The sequence below is a fragment of the Narcine bancroftii genome, chromosome 2 (assembly GCF_036971445.1).
Source record: "Narcine bancroftii isolate sNarBan1 chromosome 2, sNarBan1.hap1, whole genome shotgun sequence".
NCBI classification, from domain to species: Eukaryota; Metazoa; Chordata; class Chondrichthyes; order Torpediniformes; family Narcinidae; genus Narcine; species Narcine bancroftii.
In genome coordinates this window covers 217,974,897-217,995,506 of record NC_091470.1, presented here as the reverse complement: position 1 = coordinate 217,995,506, position 20,610 = coordinate 217,974,897, and the positions used below count along the sequence as shown (strand labels likewise).

Here is a 20,610-nt window from a genome sequence, read left to right as displayed (position 1 = left end):
CTGAGACTGCGGATCCTAGCCTCAGCTGCCCGCCCACCAGAGCACCTGGTCCTGCCACCCGCCCATCTGAGCTATCGACTGTGGATCCTTGCCCTGACCACTCACCCATCCGAGCACCCAACCGTAGATCCTCGCCCCGGCCATTCACCTTTTCAAAATCTTGATGCCCCAGCCTCCTGCCTACCTGAGGTATCGACTGTGGATCCCCGACTTGGCCGCATGCTCATGGAGCTCCCGATGTCCCTGCTGCCCAGCCATCCAATTACCCGATGCCCCGATTGCAGACTTACCATCTGGTCCCAGCCATGCAAGCTCCCATTGCCTTGAGCAATGCAGGTACTTACTAAGGTCAAAAGTTTGACCTGTGTAAATATCAACCCATTCTTTTTCAGCCCAAAAAACTGGTTCAAAAATTTGATGATTACACAAGGACATACAATACCTTTTCTGTTCTTTTATTGTCTTGGGGAAGTCAGAAAACCATAGTGGATGTGCGAACAGATACTTAGTTTTATATGACTTGTATGCTTGCCATGTTTGTTAACGGTACCAATTAAAGTATTTGTTAGATTAATACAGATTTTCTGTGCTGAACTGATCATTATTGTGGAGAGTAGAAAAGCATCATTGCTATGGATCAACATTTCTTGCTTCTCATTTTTGCATGATCAAATGCACTCCACAACAGGTACTGATCTGATTGTATTCACCAGCACAAAGAATATACACATCAAAGTCACAAACTGAAGCTCAATGAATGTTGAAGTATTTCTATCCACTAAAGTCTTCACGTTGGCTAAAAATCATTAATATACAAATTAAGAACTCTAGTTTTTCTGTATTTTCCCGTAAGACTGGAGATAATTATGAAATACGTAAAATCCTTGGTCTCCAGAATTCAGGCAATCGGCAAACAAATTGAGGAAAATAATTGTAAACTATTAAAATAAAGAAGAATAAATAAACAATTTAACAAAAGTTTAAAACTGTAAAAGTAAACGTTGGTGAAGATTGGAGCAAATATTTGGCCTTAGGAATACCTTAGTTGTGCTTTGCTCATCACAGCTGTTTGAATAAAGTTGTGTTTGAATAAAATGGAATCTCCGAGGATGAAGAGCTGGTCGATGCCGCTCACCGGTTAGGTGCTTCTCTTAAAGTTTCTCCTTATCTCTGCTGTGTAACAGTCACCCCAGTCAGAGACTTTATCTGTAAACTTGGTGGGGGGGGGAGGGGGGCCTTAATTATCCAGAATGTTATTGTTCGCCATTCATGCGACTCCTTGGAGGGGGAGGAACTTACAGATTCAGTGACATTTAAAAGTAAAACATAGAATTTTGTGAACACCGTGGTTGATGTAAAAACACACAATGCTGAAGAGACTCAGCAGGTCAAACGGTGTCCTTTATGTAGCAAAGGCAGAGATACATAACTGGCATTTTGGGCTCGAGCCCTTCATCAAAGTCTGAGAAAATGCTGGTGAGTGTCAGAATAAAAGAGTGGGAGGGGAAAGGAGAGTGGAAGGTCAAGAAATGATAGGTAGAGAAGGGAGGGAGGAGACAACAACACTAAGGGGGAGGGGGTGGAAAGGCAGGGTTGTGCAGGTGAAAGAACTGGAAAGGCAGGAAATGGAGCATGGGGGAAGAAAAGGCAAGCAGGTTTAATGGAAAGCAGTGAAGTGAATGTCCATGCCATCTGGCTGGAGAGTGCCCAGATGGAAAATAAGGTGTTGCTCCTCCAATCTGCAGTTGATCAGGGTGGGACAGTACATAAGGCAATTGACATACATGTGAACGCGAGAGGGTGACCCAGAATTGAAGTGGTTGGCCACTGTGAAGTCGCTGTGGTGGCGGTCAGAGAGGAGATGCTGGGCAAAGCAATCTCCCAATCTGCGACCAGGCTCTCCGATGTAGAGAATGCCACAAAGGGTGCAACAGATGCAGTAAATAAGTTATCTGGATGAACAGCGTGAAGTGTTGCTTAACATGGAAGATCTGTTTGAGGCCCCAGACTATGGTGAGGAAGGTGGTGTGGGCACAAGTGTTGCACCTTCTGTGGGCACAGGGGAAGGTGCCAGATGCGATGGGTGGGGAGGGATGAGTGACTGAGAGAATCGCAGAGGGAGCAGTCCCTGTGGAAGGTCAAGAGAGAAGGAGCGGGAAAAATATGTCTGGTGATGGGATCCTGTAGTAAGTGCCGGAAGTTCCAACGGCTAATGTGTTGGATGCAGAGGCTGGTGGGGTGGTAGGTGAGGCTGAAGGGGATTCTATGTTGGTTGTGTCTGAGGGCAGAGGAGGCCAGGGCAAATGAGCAGGAAATGGAGATGTGGGTGAGGGCTGAGTTGATGGTGGTGGAAGGAAAGCCATATTTGTGGAAGAAGGTAGACATTTCAGAAGCTCTGGACTGGAAGACCTGATCTTGGGAGCAGATGCGGGGGAGATGGAGAAATGAGAGAAGAGAGTGGAATCCTTGCAGGGGATGAATAGTCCAGGTAGTTGTGAGAGTTGGAGGATTTGTAGCATGTCAGTGGAAAACTCGTCTCCCGAGATGGGGACAGAGAGATCCAGGAAGGGGAGAGTGTTATCGGAGATGGACCAGGTGAGTTTGAGGTCGGTGACATTTAAATGTTTTCAAAGAATATGACTGAAAATAAAGTACAGCACAACTCCAAATATCCAAAATGGTCGGGACCGGGACTATGACGGATAAATGTTTTTTTTTGATAATTAGTCATTTAAAAAACAGCCCAGTAGCAACAACAAATTACTTGCATCAATATTTAAACAACAAAAAACAAGGGAAGGCTTTTTAAGCATTAAAATGATGTTTAATTCTCACCCAAATAAAATGCTGGCTGCAACACCGCCACCGATCACTGAGACCTCCCAACCTCTGGTGCCAAGAGGATTCATGGGCTGGTGGAACACTCACTGTTGTGTCAGCGGGCTCCTGTCTCCCCAGTTACTGGAGCTCCCCACACCCAAGTCCTGATTCTGAATCCTCCCCTACTGCACACGTACACTGGCAAGTCTGGTGGGCGTGTATGGAAGTAGGCCGAGTGGCAGATTCAGAGTTCGCGCTTGGAGCTCCGGTGTGCTGAGGAGAGAGGGAGGGAAGGGAATGCCACTTAGCCTGAGGTCCCGTTCCTGCCTGGGAGTCCACTCTCCTTGATGACACTGGGTCAAGGGATTCTTCTGACCACAGTTTGAGAGGGAGAGCTGGAGAGGAAAGTCAATAGAAGAAGCTGAAGATGAAATGGAAAGAGAGAGGGGAGGGAGTTATCTGAAACTAGGACAATCGGCATTCTAATTTCATGTCGAATTAATTTTTTTTCAACCTGTGAGTCAGTTCGGCTCCAAAAAAATTTTGGATAAATTGAATATTTCAGAGAATCCGATTTCGGATATCAGAGTTGTACTGTATAATGCTTTAAGGTTTATATATTCATGTAAATAGAGTTTGTTCAGTGTAAGTACAGTGAGGTATTTTTGTCTTTTGCCTTTTAAACTGTTTATTCCTAATGCAAATATTCTAGTTAGGCATGATACGAGCAAGTCTCAAGCAACCAAAAAGTACACTTATCTGGCATCTACCAATCCCCAAAGGAGCCAAATACTTACTTTATTTAGGTAGTCTGTTGGTTGAGGAAGACTGTCCATAATTTGTTGGATGGCTAATCTTTAATAAAGATAGTTCTGTGTGAGAGGCTTACCTATTTGGGACTGAGCGACCATGGTTGAATTACGATCACAGAGTGGAGAGAAAGGAAGACCCAGTTCAGCCTCTTTGTCACCCTGGAATTGAACAAAATTAAGTAGTACAATCAAAGACTTGTGGCCTGTCTTCTCAATGCATAAACAATCTCTGGAAATCTCTCGTACTCCAGAAATTCTATCATGTGTATTAATATCAAATTATTCAATTCTTGGAAAAAGTTTGAGTTCTAGAAAAATCATATTCACATCTCCTCGTCATGATCGCTGCACCCCAAGTGGGATACTCAGACCTACGCAGTGCCAGTCAACAATGCTGCATTTGTAATTTTCCTCTCACGTTTGCATTGCCGGCTTCAGCACAGGTTACAAATGCAGGTACAGGCCAGGCTTGCTTTGGTGTTCAAGAAATTGAGTCCAGTCTGGGAACCAACCTGAGCCAGGCTCTCAGGAACCCCATGCTACCACTCTTCCTCAAATGCAAGCTCAATGCAGTAACAACCCACCCCCAACTCAATCATGAGCACAACCCTTGGCCTGAGCAGCCGAGTCTGTAAGGAGCTTTTACGATCTCCCTGTGTCTGGGTGGGTTTTCCCCGGGTGCTGCGGTTTCCTCCCACACTCTAAAACTTAAGGACTTGTCGGGCAATTTGGGTGTAATTGGGCAGCAAGGCTTTAAATGGCCGGAATCAGCTTCAACTGTGCTGCAAATAATATTTAAAAAAAATAATTTAATTTCAAATTTGCATTTCTCCCCTCAACCCAAGCCATCAAATTCAATCACCCGTCCCAAAATATATGTCTTGCTCTGACTGCCAAAAACTCTCCCTGATCGTGACCATCCCCAAGGCACCTCAAACCTCGAGTTCCTGACTGATGCCCTGGCTATGCTCCTCATCCCATGGTCCTCCTCCACAATCAACCCTTCCACCAGTCAGAAACCAGGTGTCTGCTCTCCTTGGTGCAGAGAATCCTTTCACTGTGGTCCATGCTAACTTGTGTGCTATGTAATTTTGCAGAGCAATCAAGAAAACATTCCTTGAACCCACTCTGCAGCACTGATTTAAATTAGATGTATAGCACGGTAACAAGCCCTTCTGGCCCACGAGCCATTACCTCCAATTAATTTACGACCCCCATAGGTTTAAGGGTGAGAGGAAACTGCCCTAACCCATGCAGACACGGAGAGAATGTACAAACTCCTTATAGACTGCTGGAATCAAACCTTGGTTATAGCGTTGCGCTAACTGCTTCGCTAGCCGAGCCACCCAGCTGAGGCTAAGGTAGCACCGTGATGTGGGTACTGGAACTGCTTCCCCACAGCACCAGCGACCTGGATCCAATCCTGGCCTCAGGTTCTATCTGCATATTCCCCTTCTGACTGCATGAATTTCCTCTAGGTCCCCTGCTTCCTCCCACATCCCCAAGACATGCAGGTTGCTATGTTAACTGGCCACTGTAAATTGTCCATGGTGTGTATGTGAGAGATGAATCCTGGAGGGAAGCAAGAGGGAAAATAAATGGGATAAATATAAGATCAGTGTAAAGCCTGTTTGTATGCTATCTCTTTCCAGACTCAATGATTCGCTATGACCTTTCCAGGTACAAAAGAATTTCAAGGCCTTTAGTCACACAGGATCTACAAATATATTCCATCTAGAGCAGCTTGGATTCAGAGACAATAACTCACTAGAACTATGCATAATTGTAAGAATAAGTTATAGTTTTTAGGGTTTTGTTACAACTAATAAAATCACTCAAAGGGATGCAAGAATCAAAAAGAAATAGTTCCTCAGTTTAGGTGCACTCGCTTCTGAATTAGTACCTGTCTGAAGAATTCCTCCAACAGTGCCATTGTCCAGCGATAATGCATGCTCCATGTTTTAGCAGGATGGCTGATATCAGCGGTGTGGAGTAAAAGTGACAGGGCCTTTGGTTTGTCAATCCTGCAAGTCAACATAATGAAAGGTAGAAGTCACAAGCCCCAGAAATGATCATGTCAATGTACCCCAACTAAAGGTCAAAAGAATACAGATGATGCAGATCATGTGATAGGCTTATAATGATCTTCGGAATGATGATGAGAAAACAAATCAGGTATTCAGACAGTGAAAAATCGACAGACAGGTCAATACCCCGATCTGTGAGGAGACTGCGGTCAAGGGACTCCACCAGGCTGCAGACTGGCTTGAAACTGACTGAAGGGAAACCAGGTATCAGAGTCAGGATGCAAGAGGGTGCCAAAGGTGCTGAAGAGTTTGGATCTGGAGCTCAGGTTGCTGACGGTTTGGAATGGGCTGTGTGCCTGTGGAAGAGCTGGGACGAATCCAAGGACACTCAGTAACTACAGTGGAATCTCTCTTTTGTTTCTCTTTCTCGGACTGTAAGAGGCGCTTCAGGCAATTTCTGCAATTGGCAAATCTGTCTGCCTTACAGTAGAAAAAAAGCAATTTTGTGTAATATGACACTTGCATTACAATGACAATAATTGAATCTTAAATACATTGAATCTTAAAATACCTCTATGGGGCCTTGTAACAGAAGAGATCAATTAATCCACTCATTGCGGGAAGGATGTGGAAGCTTTGGAGAGGATGCAGAGATGACATTTTGGAGAACGTCTTATGCAGAAAGGTTGAGCGAGCTCAGGATTTTCTCATTGGAGCGACGGAGGATGCAAAGCGACTTACTAGAGGTTCATAGATGATGAGAAGTATGGATAGGGTAGACAGCCAGCATCCTTTTCCCAGTAGGGCAATGGCCAAAACAAGAGTAGTCTGTTTAAGGTTAGTAGTTGAAAGTTTAGGCAAGATGTTAGAGATAGTTTATGTTTACGCAGAGTGGTGGATGCCTGGAATGCATTGTCGGGGTGGTAGTAGAGGCTGGCACAATAGAAGCATATGAAAAACTCTTAGATAAGCCCATGGATGTAAGAAAAATTGAGGGTTATGGGTTAGATTGATGTAGTTTATACATGTTTGTGAAAGTCAGCCTGTGCTGTAATAAAACAAACAGCAGAACCAATTAAACGTACAGCAGTTTCTTTATTCAACCTTGATAATGCTAGCGAGGGGAACAAAGCCCCACTCAAAGCATTTTTGAACACCTTTGGGCAGAGGTCTGAGTGAGACCCTTCAAGTTTCACATGAGTTTCACACTGCTGGCGATACTTGTTTTACACAAACACATTCCCTTGGGAAATGTCAGGGTGTCCTTACCCTTGGTGTATTTACATTATGACAGTAGTTGTGGTGTTAGTCATTATCTCACTACAGCACAATGAAGGTCATGTTAGAAGGCAATTACATTCCCACCATGTTACAAGGCAACTGCTGTATTTTCTCTCCTAATTAATTAACCCCATTGTTAAGCATATTCATTAAACCTACTCTTTCACAGGTTGTCACAATATCATGGGCCAAAGGGCTCATGCAGTGTGACACTGTTCAATGGAGTGAAACAGAAAATCTGAAGACACTGCGATTTGAGTAAATACACATTTCTGGAGAAACTGGCAGGTTCCACAATATAGACAGGAGGTCAAGATATATTACCAAAATTTTGGGCCTCAACCCTTTGTCAGGTTAGAGCAAAATGCAGACAGGCAGGCACCTGAATAAAGGTAAGGGGAGGAGGGAAGAAGGAGTAGGGGGAGAAAGCACAGGCCAGCAGGCAAGACGCTACACGTAGGGCATGGATAGGAGGACAAGAGAGAAAAGGTGAGAATTGATTGGGGGGAGGGTCTGTGAATGCAGAGCTAGAGGAAAAGAGATAGAGGGATCAAAAATTAGAGACAAGGGGAGAGGAGTTGGAGAAAGAAGACAAAAAGTATGAGGAAAGAGAGGTGGGGGGGAGTGGGGGTACCAAACATAATTGGGGAGGTCGATGTTAGAGGGTGTCCAAACAGAAGATGAGGTGTTGTTCCACTGTGTGGATGGTGTCAGCTGGGTAGTGCACGAGACCATGGGCAGATGCATGTCAGCCAGGTGGAGCTCATTATGGGTCCAGGAGGCATCACTAATGTAGCGGAGTGCCTGTGTAGGCTTGCGGCATGGATTGCTCTGCATAGTCAACAAAAAGACCAGCATAGCCTGTGCAGGAACCCATGGCTACCCCTTTGACCTGGGGAAAGTGGGATGATTCAAAGTAGAAGTCGTTGAGGTTGAGAACAAGTTCTGCCAGCCGGGGGAGGGCGGTGGTGGAGGTGGAATTGGTTGGGTCTGTTGTTAAGAAACAAAGGGTTTTGAGGCCTTTGGAACAGGGGATTGGGTGACTAATCTCCCTTACAAATATAGCTTGCAGGATTGCCCTTAAGCAGTGAGCACATTGTGGCCCCTGTGGGCTGGGAGTTGACAGGCTGTTTGTGAGCAGTCACCCTTTGTGGACTGTTTGACAGCTTCGACAATTATCTTCTCACTGCAGGTCTTCAATGGACCAGGTTCATGGAGATAATAGAGTAGATTTGGTGATGACCAGTCCACCTTGGTCAGTGCCTTGGTGCAGATGATATAAACATCTTAATGCTCCATCAATTAAATTTTTAAATAATTAGCAGGTGTCAATGCTTACAGCAGTATTGCCATAACATTTTGTGCTTCCCCCCTGGTGAAGGGTGCTTGCTGTGACCAGGCTATGCACCCAAGAATGTTGTCAAGAGAAAGACCCCACCATGGTTAGTCTTCCATTCAAAGTTGATCACACCTTGTCAGAGTTGCCAATCTCTCACCCTGGGGATTGAAGTCGTCCAGGAAGGTCAGTTCATTGCCCTTAGGGATGCAGGTCAGGATTTATTTTCCAAAAAGTGAGGGTGAAAGTCTTCCTTGGCTTCATTCCATGATTTAAGAGTTGGGGCACATCCACTGATGACCAAATGTGTTGCTTCCTCTTCGAGAAGCAAATGTGTCAGTTATGTTAATCCCACAAGGAAACTAGTTCAGATGCCAGAATAGTTCATTCTAGATGGTGGAGCTCCCTCCCAGAAGGCATTCATCTCACCATATGTACATCTAGAAGCCGCACCTCTCCTCTTGTTCCATTTCCTTCAGTCTCCTATGTCTCATTCTGCGCTGCGATATCAACATCAAAGATTCTGAGTTCCTGAGCGATGTTGGCAGAGCTCTCTTCAAGTCTGTTGCTGTTGGGATTGCCTTGGAGACTCCTGGCATTCCACATCCTGATCTTGAATAGAGATTGCTGGTGTGCAGTTTTTTTTTAATGTGAGGCAGCTATAAAGCAGCTGCCACACTAGGTCTTGCTCTGGTGGGCCAAAGGATACCAGATACCAAGATCTACTGACAGAGCATGTCATTGGGGGAAGTCTGATACATGTACACTTGTTCATGCATTTATACATGTGTGGGCTCAAGCTTGGAAGCCCTTGCTCCTTGTCTCCCTCCTGACTTCTCACGTGCTTCTTGCTCTGCTATGGTTGCTAGCTTCTGAGTCCAGGCATACACCATGACCTGGTCTCAGTCCCTGGTTCTATATGCATGCCTAACCATCCCCCAGTTTTGCCCACCAGAATCCCAAGTATTATCTCTGCCTGTGCGAAGGATGGTGACCACAGCGATGAACCAGAGAGGGCCTCAGCGGCTGAGGGACCACAACACAGGCTACAGGCAACTTGCAGTCGGGGGATCTGCAGGAGCTGCAGGAGACTGGCTCTTGGGAACCAGGCATCGAAAAAGGTGGTTGGAGGTGGTGCTGAAGGCTAGAAGAGCTCCCAAAGGGCCTCAGGCACTGAAAACATCCAGGCTTGGATCTGGAGTTCAGGTTGCAGATGAATCGAAACAGGGGTCTGCAGAGGCTGCGGGAGCATTGGAGGCGAATCCATGGATATTCAATTACTCTGAAGGGACTCTCTTTTGCTTCTCTTTCTCTCGTACTCCAAGTGGCACCTGGCCACATTAATGGCGACTGTGTCTGCCTTATGCCAAGCAGAAGGCATTTTTGTGTAATATTACATGTTCTGTATTATTACATGACAACAAAGGAATCTTGAATCTTAGCCACATCTCTGATACCCAGTTCAGGCTGCACCCCCGTGGCCTAAATCCCTGCCACTGTCTTTACAGCCAACCACATCCCCAACACTTGACACACAACTCACCATATTACCCAATCCCATTCGCTAGCGCTCAGGTAACAGTGCTCCCAGATCCTTACCCCATATCTTGAAGAAGAGGTCAGGTCGGAACGTTAGCAATAGAGCCCATCTTTACTTCCGATGGATGCTGCAAGACCTGCTGAGTTCCTCCAGCATTTCTGTATTTTTATTACAATCACAGCATCTGCAGACTTTCATGTTTCATCCCGCCCAGGCCCGGATTAACCGTTAAGCAAAATAATCACATGCTAAGGGCACCAAAATGTTTTTTTCCAGTGCTAGCTGAACTAGGGCCCCACAAAATGTCCCCCCCCAACAATAAATTAAAAAACATATATACAGGTTATATTTAATATAGTTATGGGTCTGGCCTGGATGAAAACCAACTTTTTAATCTATTATTTCATATTCAGCACTTATTGTCTTGCCAGTTAGACAATGGAAGGGTCAAGAGGGAACCATTGTGCTTAAGTATCAGTTGGTCCTACCCCCAACCCCTCTTTCTAATCCTTTACTGCAGCTTTAGCCACATTCCTATCCGTGGCAGAGTTCAGCTCCTGCTTTTCCTCCACTGCCTTCCTGGTCTCTGGCTCTGACTGGCCATCGACATCCATCCATTCTTGTTCTCCTTGTTCCATCTCTGGCTTTGAATGACCATCGACATCCATCCGTTCTTGTTCTCCTTGTTCCATCTCTGGCTTTGAATGACCATCAACATCCATCCGTTCTTGTTCTCCTTGTTTAATCCGCTCCTTGAGCCCTAGCCTCACACCAAAATAACAAATGCAAAAATGGCTTCCCAAAGGCAACATCGTCATTGACTGGCATGAAGTTTGCAAAATAAACATGCTTGCGACTCTAAAATTGAATTATTTTAGTAATATTATAGATGTTGAAAACATTATCCAGGACAATGGCACTTCCAAATTGTTGATCCTTACAAAGGACAATGAAAAGAATGCAGGAAATGAAAGTGCATTTTACATCAAACAGCAGTCCAATGGGTTATAATGTTTCTTGTGTCGTCCTGGAATGTCAGCTGTCCATCTCTCTCCATTGATGGTGCCTGACCTGTTGATCCCCTCCAGCGTCTCTTTTGTTGTGTTTGGTGCTTATCCCTGATTGTTCTTGAGAATGTCATGTGGTGAAAAATTATGTCCTCTATGCCTCTGGAAGATGGAATCACACAGAACTGTGGGAACCGCTCTCTGGCCACTTGGAAGGGACAGTCAAGGAGGACCACGGTAATGCCCTTCCTATGCAGTTCACATAGGATCAGTTTCCCTTGCTCTCCTGTCATGCACTCTTCTTCAGTGACTGGGGAAATGAGGATATAAATTTATGAGTAATGTGATGGAATATTTGGGAATGTTTTTGGTAGATAAATTGGGAAAAGTAGAGTAGGTTACATACACACACTTTAAAACAGATCTTATTTGAAATACTGGAGATGTCATATTCGCAGGACTTCACAGAAACTGTGCAGAATGCCTATAGAGATTTTACAAGTGGCTGTTAATTGAAGTGAATAAATGGACAATTGTCTTTAAAGCCACAGCAAGAGACAGGCTGTCTCCTAATACCTCTTCACAGAAATGTCACAGAGAGGTTCTTGTTTACCTAAAAACAACAGATTAAACAAAAAAGAACTCCTATTGTTTGCTGGAGAAGGTCAGCGGTTTTGCAAGTGAGAGACAGAAGGACATGTTTCCTGGCAGTCAGGGTCTCAGAGAGAGAGAGAAAGAGAGAGAGAGACAGAAGGGAGTCTTTGACTGTGTGTGACACAGAAAGCTGTGAAGCTCGACGGAACTGAAACAGAAGCTCCAGAGTGGCGGATGGCTGGAAGTGCTATCTGTCTGATGTTTCTCTTGGAATAAGTGGAACAGAAAGGAACTCTGTGTTAGCCTGAAGGAAAGAGGTTATCATCTGGAGAACCCTGATGGGACAAGTTTCATCAGCAAGACATTGAGGTGACTAATGGTACCTCAGTTGTGGAAATCCTGGAACCACACATCTCTCTCTACCAACCTACAAGAACCTTCCTGAGTGGTAAACCTTTTGAGCAGCAAAGCCTGGTGAACTTTATACAAGTTAAATTCTGTGCATAATATAAGAATTGCCTGCAACCAGTGAACTTGAAAAATTGAGAAAAGAGCTTGAACTGCGAACCAAAGAAGTTTTCTTAAATTTACACACACACATGACATATGCGTGCGCTTAGAATTAGAAGAGGGTTAAATTGGGTTAGTTAAGTCAATAGTGATAAGTTAAAGTTTGATTCTGTTTCATGTTTAAAGATAATTAAAAACAACTTTTGTTCAAGTAACTATTTGTCGTAGTGAATATCTACTGCTGCTGGGTTTTGGGGTCCTTTGGGCTCGTAACATTTTAGTATCCCTCTGCCAAGTTTTAGGACTTCAGACAGGCTCTTCAAGCGTTGTTGTTTTTCAATTCACATCTTGCTCCTCTGCTGAGAGAGGGAACAAATCATCCTCAAGCCCAGAAGGACCACTGAAGAAACATGCTTCAACACCGAGTTTATTTGAAAATGTTGGGCTTCAATTGAAACAAAGAATGTGGGAATGGGCGGGAAAGGGATTCAGAAGTAGGAGTTTGGGCTTGTAAAATTCTTCTTAACTCAACGTAACAAATTAAAAGTAAAATACGAATATCTACAGACATCGTGGTTGAATTAAAAACACAAAGCTGGAGCAGGTCAAGCAGTGTCCTTTATAAAACAAAGGTAAAAATTCATAACTGATGTTTTGAGAAAATATTGGCAGGCGTTTGAACAAAAGAGTAGGGGGTGAGGGGTGGTCGCAAAGCCAGGAGGTGATAGGTGGAGAAGTAAGGGAGGGGACAGCAGCGAGCAAGCAGAGGAGGGATGGCTTGGTGGAGGGAGAAGGAATGGAGGGGGAGAACCGGAAAGGGGAAGGAGGAAGAGGAGAGCAGGTCAGCAGAAACCAGAAAAATCGATATTAATGCCATCTGGCTGGAGAGAGCCCAGACGGAAAATTAGAGGTTGTTCCTCGAATTTGCGGGTGGTCTTGGTGGGATAGTGCACAAGGCCTTGGACAGACATGTGAGTGTGGGAGTGTGGCACAGAACTGAAATGGTTGGCTACTGGAAGGTCCCTATCACTGGTGCGGATGGAGCGGAGGTGCTCAGCGAAACATTCTCTCTATCTGCGCCCGGTAGAAAAGGCCACAAAGGGAGCATCAGATGTAGAAAATCAGTCCTGCGGATACACAGTGAAGTCTTGCTTCACTCGAAAGGCCAGTTTAGGGCCCTGGGCCGTGGTGAGGGAAGAGGTGTGAGCACAAGTGCGGCTCCTCCTGCGGCCACAGGGGAAAGGTGCCAAGGTTGCCGGTGGGGGGGGGGGGTTTGAAGCACACCTACTAACAATACTAGATGTAAGGCAGCCTCTTCACATGGGCAAAGCACATAGTACTTGCCAACAAGCACATGAAGTTTGTCCATGTCAGATCCCACATGCCATTCTGTTTATGCCTGGCATCACAATTCTTTCACATTTATGAAATCTTTGCTGATAGATACTATCCAGAGAAATAAATTTCCCCTGGAGTTTCCTCCCACCCTCCAAAATAAAAAAAGCATACAGGATTTGTAGGTTCATTGGTGTATTGGGGGAGCATGGGATCATGGGCCAAAAGGGCCCGTTACTGTGCTGAATCTCTAAATTAAAAAAGAAAGAGTGAACTTCAGGAGGGGAGGAATTAAACTGTAAGCAATGTTTAATTAATGTCAATGGATAAACATTCTCATCCTTTGCATCATAAAACCAAATGGTGAACACTTCTCCACCACTCACTCTCAATGTCTTGCTTAGTTGCTAAATGGTGCAAGTGTGCCTTGAGGCACCATTAACCAATCAGGAACAGCGCACCTTAGAGTAGCTGAAATGTACATGTATTTATAACCAGGGAGTTGAGAAATCAAACTGTTGAAGGAACAACACTTGATTTTCCACTGGGCACTCTCCAGCCAGATGGCATTAGCATCCACTTTTCTGGTTTCTGTTAACCTGCTCTCCTCTTGCCCCTGCCCTCTCCCTTTCTAGTTCTCCTCCATCCCTTCACCCAGCCATCCATCCTCCCCTTGATCACTGCTGTCCTCTCCCTCCCTTCTCCACCTCCAGTCTTTGCAACCACACCTCCTCCCCACTCTTCTGTCGACCTTTTTCCATACCTTGATGAAGGGTTTAGGCCCGAAATATTGGTGATGTATTTTTACCTTTGCTATATAAAAGACACTGTTTGACCTGCTGAGTTTCTCCAGCATTAAGGTGTTTTTACTTCAACCGCAGTGCCTGCAGACTTTTGTATTTTACTTCTTTCAGGTTTTCTCTGTCCCTGAGCAGACAATTAACTACACATGACAAAGCAAATTCATTTAATTTTAGCTGGATAAAAGATATTATATTGGAGTTAATGCAACTCAACAAAAATGACAGAACTGATCAAAAATGGTGACTTCTGCCAAATGATGACTCACCCTTCTGGCTGCAGCAAGGAGCTCCTCATAGCTTTGATTTGTTGAAAGTGGCAAGACATATCAGTTGCTAAGACCATTTCAATTACCAGGGTCCGAAATTCCCTTTAGAGAATATGAAAAATGATCACGAGCAGCTTCTCAAAAATCCAACACTATCGGCTAATTGTCTTGACATTTTAAATCCCACCACAGGCAACATTCACTCCAAAAGGTCATCCATTCCTTTATTCAAAGAATTGCCTTTGTCTCAAGCAAAACCCATAATTTGAACTAATTATAAAGTAGTAGATGAACTTAAATATACATTTTAAAAAAAGCTGTTGCTTCTTACTAAACCAATTACACAGAGACACTCGAAATTGGCTTTGTCTTAAAAGCCTTTAGTCAACAAGTGCATCTGACACTACGTTTAAAAGTATTTTGTTAGAACATCTCAAGGTTTTAACTTAGATCAATACTGCACAACCCCAGGGAGGTTAAACACAGGAGATCATGTTTGAAGGAGATTGGAAAAAAGCTAAAGGGAGAATATCCCCCGTGGTAGCAAACTCAAGACAGCACAGTGCTACAACACTGAGCACTGCCACCTCTTGGAGATCTCGTTTTGGTCATTGGGCACGGTCTGTGAGATGATTGCATGTCACCCCTGACACCCAGTTTTTTTTTAAACCCCTTGGTTCTTTCCACATCCCAAAAAATGTGGTTGTTGATAGGTGAATTGAATAGAGCACAGAATGGGTCAGCATGGAAATGGGCCCTTCGGCCTTCGCTGAACATGATACCCAATTGATCCTCCACATGTACACCTCTATTCCTGTATCTATCAGAAGCCTTTTAAGCGTTACTGTCTGTTACCACCCCTATTCCTGGTAGCCCATTGCCTGACACATCCTCTTTCAACTCCCCCAACATTAAAATGCATGCCCTAAAGTACACAACATTTATTTACCTGGGTAAAAGACTCTGACTATTTACCCTATCATTGTGTCTCCAGATCTTATAAACTTTGCGCAGTTCACACTTTGGCCTCTGTAGTGAAAACAATTCAAATCCATCAACCTCCCCAACACTTCTTTCCTTTCACCTTGATAAACTTCTTCTGTGCCCTTTCCAAAGCCTACACGTCCTTACGGTAACTGGGCAACTAGATTTTCACACAATATTCTAAGTGTGGCTTAACAAAAATTTTATACAGCTGCATGATGCTTGATGAAACAAATGGTGGTGTTGCAAGAGCAGCTGTAACGGCAGCACAGCCACTGGTGTAGACCTGGGAGAGAGGGGTTGGGAGTCACAGCATCACTCGCAGGGTCCTTCTGATTTGATAGTTTTAAACGAAGCTAGCTAAATGAGCTGTCAGTGTTTTTTTTAATCCTGCGAGCATGGGTTCTGGGCCCAAGATGGCAGAGTACTATGATAGGTGCTGGGCAGTGTACCATGATAGGTTTTAAGACTTTGGGGGAGCAGCAGACCAGTACAGGACACCAGAAACAGGGAGCATACCCCCCCCCCCATGTTGATAGGGATAAGTCCATAGGGAAGCTGACCATATCAGTAGTCCAGCAAGGGGCTCAGTGGCTGAAGTACCCACACAGGCTGTGGGCAGTTGATGACCTGCGGTCAAAGGATTCACAAAGGCTGCCGGCTCCTGGAGACTAGCTCATGGGAACCAGGCATCAGAACCAGAATTTGAGAGGGTGCTGAGGGCAAGAATGGCCCCCGAAGGTCCTCAGGAGTTGAAGGCTTCCTGATTGGTTCATAAGTTTGAGCAGGAGTCTGTGCGTATGCAGAGGCTGAGGGGGGAGCTGGAGGCGAATCCACAGACCCTCAATGTCTCTGAAGGGACTCTCTTTTGCTTTCTCCGGCACAGTTAGCACAACCCTATTACAGGTTAGAATCTGGCCCTGTCTGTAAGGAGTTTCTACCTTCTCCCTGGCTCAGCTTCCGTGTGCGTTTCCTCAGGGTGCTCTGGGTTCCTCCCATCCTTCAAAACATACGGGGATTGTAGGTCAATTGAGGCGTTTGGCACCACAGGCTCATGGGCCAGAAGGGCCTGTTACCTTGCTGTATGTCTAAATTATAAAAAAGTAAATTATTGTGAAGGACTCCGGGCAAATGCTCATGTATATTACATTTCCATGTATTATTATGATACAATTAAAGCAACCTTGAACTTGGATTACTTACTTTTATACTTCAATGACCTGCCCAGTGAAACTAATCATGTCATATACTTTCTTTATTAGTGGGTAGGAGTTTAGAGTTGATAATCTAGATCTCCTCTTTTTCCCTCTCTCTTAAATTAAAAAAAAATTTCAACATGGTTTACAGTGTCATTTACTTAAGTTTGTTGAACCCTTTCCGAGGAATTAACATCAATGTTTATACAATTCTGTAGAACTTTTTACATTCCATTTCTTAATTAAAATGAATGATATATTAACAAAATTTAATGGTTCCTATTTGTATAATAACAAATAAACAAATATAATCCACTAAAGAGATTAAAGAAAAAAAAGGAGGGTTCACTTTCAACGAGCTAGGGACGCAAACCCCCAGATCCCTCCCTGCCATTAACTCAATATGTTCCCTTTCCGTTTGACCTTTGAGTTACCCTCTTATAGGTGCATGATTGGGGAAGGGGAAAATTGAGTAAAAGAAATGGTGAAGAGTTACTGTGGGGTCAGGGGGCACTGAAGGGCCGGGGAGGCCTCTGGCTTCATTTACAGTAACAATTGGGAATATGATAAAATCCTTTCTTTGGCTTGGCTTCGCGGACGAAGATTTATGGAGGGGGTAAATGTCCACGTCAGCTGCAGGCTCGTTTTTGGCTGACAAGTCCGATGCGGGACAGGCAGACACGGTTGCAGCGGTTGCAGGGGAAAATTGGTTGGTTGGGGTTGGGTGTTGGGTTTTTCCTCCTTTGTCTTTTGTCAGTGAGGTGGGCTCTGCGGTCTTCTTCAAAGGAGGTTGATGCCTGCCGAACTGTGAGGCGCCAAGATGCACGGTTTGAGGCGATATCAGCCCACTGGCAGTGGTCAATGTGGCAGGCACCAAGAGATTTCTTTAGGCAGTCCTTGTACCTTTACTTTGGTGCACCTGTCACGGTGGCCAGTGGAGAGCTCGCCATATAACACGATCTTGGGAAGGCGATGGTCCTCCATTCTGGAGACGTGACCCACCCAGCGCAGCTGGATCTTCAGCAGCGTGGACTCGATGCTGTCGACCTCTGCCATCTCGAGTACTTCGACGTTAGGGATGAAAGCGCTCCAATGAATGTTGAGGATGGAGCGGAGACAACGCTGGTGGAAGCGTTCTAGGAGCCGTAGGTGATGCCGGTAGAGGACCCATGATTCGGACCCGAACAGGAGTGTGGGTATGACAACGGCTCTGTATACGCTCATCTTTGTGAGGTTTTTCAGTTGGTTGTTTTTCCAAATAACGAACGTCTAAAGACATGGTCCAGGAAGGGTTTCAGTTTCCTGAGAAGAAACAATTCTCTGCAAGGCGTCATGACGAGCAGGTTGTGAATCACAAAGACTGCAGAAACACAGTCATCTTGGATAATGCAAAAAAAATTAAGAAACAGATTTATTGTCATGAATTTTTCACCGAATCCGATGTACTGCGGCAGCATTACAAAATAAATTACATTAAAAAAAATTAAGAATTTCATGGAAGAGAAAGTGAGGTAGTGCCCGTGGCTCATTTTCCGGTTGCAGAGGTTGCCAATTCTTGAGCTGAGTGTTCGTCTTCAGGCTGCTGTACCACCTTCCTGATGGCAGTAGTGTGAAAAGGGCACAGCCTAGGTCAGGGGTGGACAACTTTCCTGGACCCATCATACTATTGTCATCATGAAGAAAGCACATAAGCGCCTCTACTTCCTCAGAGGGTTGCAGAGGTTCTGGATGTCATCAGAGACCTCGGGAAACTTCAACAGATGTGTAGTGGAAACTGTGTTGACCAGCTGCAAAACGGCCTGCCATGAGGGCACCAATACCTCTGAGCAGGATGCACCCCAGTATATCACAGCCAGAACTGTCCCCAGCATTAGGAACGCTCCCATCAGAGAGCTGCAGCAATCGTCAAAGATCCACACCACCCAGATTATGCTCTGTTCTCGCTGCTACCATCAGAAAGCTGTATTGGTGCCACACGACTCTAACCACCAAGTTCAAGAACAGCTGCTACCCCTCCACCATCAGACTCCTCAACAACAGACTCAATCAGGGTCTCATTTAAGGATCCTTACTTTGCATACTATTTATTACTGAGAGAGAGAGAGAGAGAGAGAGAGAGAGAGAGAGAGAACTGGTTTTTTTTAAACCCCATTTTGAAGACAGGTTGTGAGTTCTAAGTTCAGCCTGTTCAAAACTCTTGTGGTCTACAGGGATAAAGTAGTGACATGTTGATGACATTTTTTCGACTGAGTGTAGGAACGTGAAGGAAACAAAAGATTAAAAAGGTATAAATGTTGATTAAAAAGGTATAAACATTGTATTCACTTTACTAAATTATGATCTTGTATTTAAATAAAATTAATAATTCCTAATTATTACATAATGAAGCATTATGTACAGTACAATATGAGCCCTTCAGCCCCTGTTGTTGTGCCGACCTATCAGAATGTAAATTTACAAATTTATTAAGGACAGTGGGAAAGTGGCAGCGGCAATAAAACACATATGCACACAATTTATAAAGACCATTGGAAGGTTGCAGCAGGGATGAGAGAGTGTGAGAGAGACAGATAGAGCCTCCCTGAATTCCATGCAGCAGAGAAAGGGCTGTATGCATGGAGCACTCATAGAGTGGTTTCTCTGCCACATGGGATGCAAGGAGGGCAGGTCCACTATTGCTCAATGCATCACTCAAACGCCACTGGTGAAGGCTAGGTGCCCCTCTCCCTGGGGATGCCTGGTGGTGAGTGTGAAAGGACGCAGAAAACCATTTTAACAGTGGTCCAGTGTGAATGGCAAAAACAGCTTCTTTAACCGGTTCATTGAACAGCCAATTTATAGGTTAGGCAGCGTGAAAAGGGCTTTAGAAGTAGCAGCATGTACAAAGATACGATGCTTGCTCTATAACAGGCAGGCTAAACTAAAGGCTACCATTTCCAAGATTGAAGGAGGGTAAATGACCATGAAAAAATCATTGAAAATCATTACATCAGACAGTTGGCTAACACAAGAGGCCTAATTAAATCAGGAGACCAATACTGGGGATCTCACAAGTGTGAAGAATGGATATTATGACAATTAAAAAAACTATGGTAAAATCCTAGGTATCCAGAATGCAAGCAACCGGCAAAAAAAAAGGAAATAAATAAATATTTAAATTTTATAAAAATAAATCAGTAAAATTGTAAAAGGATGGTAAATGTTCTAGAACATAGAACACTGCAACACAGTACAAGCCGCCCTTCGGCCCTCGATGTTGTATGCACTCATATATTCCTGTAAAAAAAAAGTAGTAAAATCCTCCCTATCCCGTAACGCATTATGTGCCTGTTTAAGAATCTCTGAAATGCCTCTAATGTTTCAGCCTCCACCACCATCCTTCTCTGAAGCAGCACAAAAACCCTTGATGAAGATGAGAGCAAACATTCAGCCAATGGAGCACCGGTCGTGTCCTGCTCAGAGCAGCTGTTTGAACAAAATTTTAATAAGGTTGTGTTTGAATAAAATGGCGTCGCCCAGGATGAAGATTCAGCCAATGTCGCTCCCAAAGTATCTCCCTGCCTAGTAAGAGACTTTATCTTTAGTGTTAAGAATATTAGGAAGGCTTTATCTGTAAATTTGAGGAAGAGGAGATTAATCAAGGTGGGATGGTTATCGCAATGCTGTTACAGTACCAGCGACTGGGGTTCAAATTTAAATTACAGGAATTACCTGATTAAAGTGATCTTTACATAATTAAGGATTACAATACTGATTTTTATTCAAATTAATTTACATTTTGCTCTGCATTTTGTCATTTAAACTTTTGTTTTTAATGCTGGTGTATTAAGCTTTACCCCCTCCATAAATCTTCGTCCGCGAAGCCAAGCCAAAGAAGATTAAGCTCTCCACTGGCCACCAAGACAGAGGTGCACCAAAGAAGAGGTACAAGGACTGCCTAAAGAAATCTCTTGGTGCCTGCCACATTGTCCACCGCCAGTGGGCTGATATCACCTCAAACCGTGCATCTTGGCGCCTCACAGTTCGGCGGGCAGCAACCTCCTTTGAAGAAGACCGCAGAGCCCACCTCACTGACAAAAGACAAAGGAGGAAAAACCCA

At 44.4% G+C, this 20,610-nt stretch overlaps 1 protein-coding gene across 2 annotated transcripts in view; it reads right to left on the bottom strand.

Moving 5' to 3' along the window:
* The window catches only part of LOC138752606 (dual specificity calcium/calmodulin-dependent 3',5'-cyclic nucleotide phosphodiesterase 1A-like), a 242,789-nt gene that overhangs the window by 50,339 nt on the left and 171,840 nt on the right, over positions 1–20,610 (bottom strand). For both annotated transcript variants that reach the window (XM_069915385.1, XM_069915384.1), the window contains exons 10-12: positions 14,332–14,433; positions 5,536–5,656; positions 3,710–3,791 (exon numbers count right to left, since the gene is read on the bottom strand). In XM_069915385.1, coding sequence (XP_069771486.1) covers positions 3,710–3,791; positions 5,536–5,656; positions 14,332–14,433 — 305 coding nt within the window. The remainder of the gene's footprint in view (positions 1–3,709; positions 3,792–5,535; positions 5,657–14,331; positions 14,434–20,610) is intronic.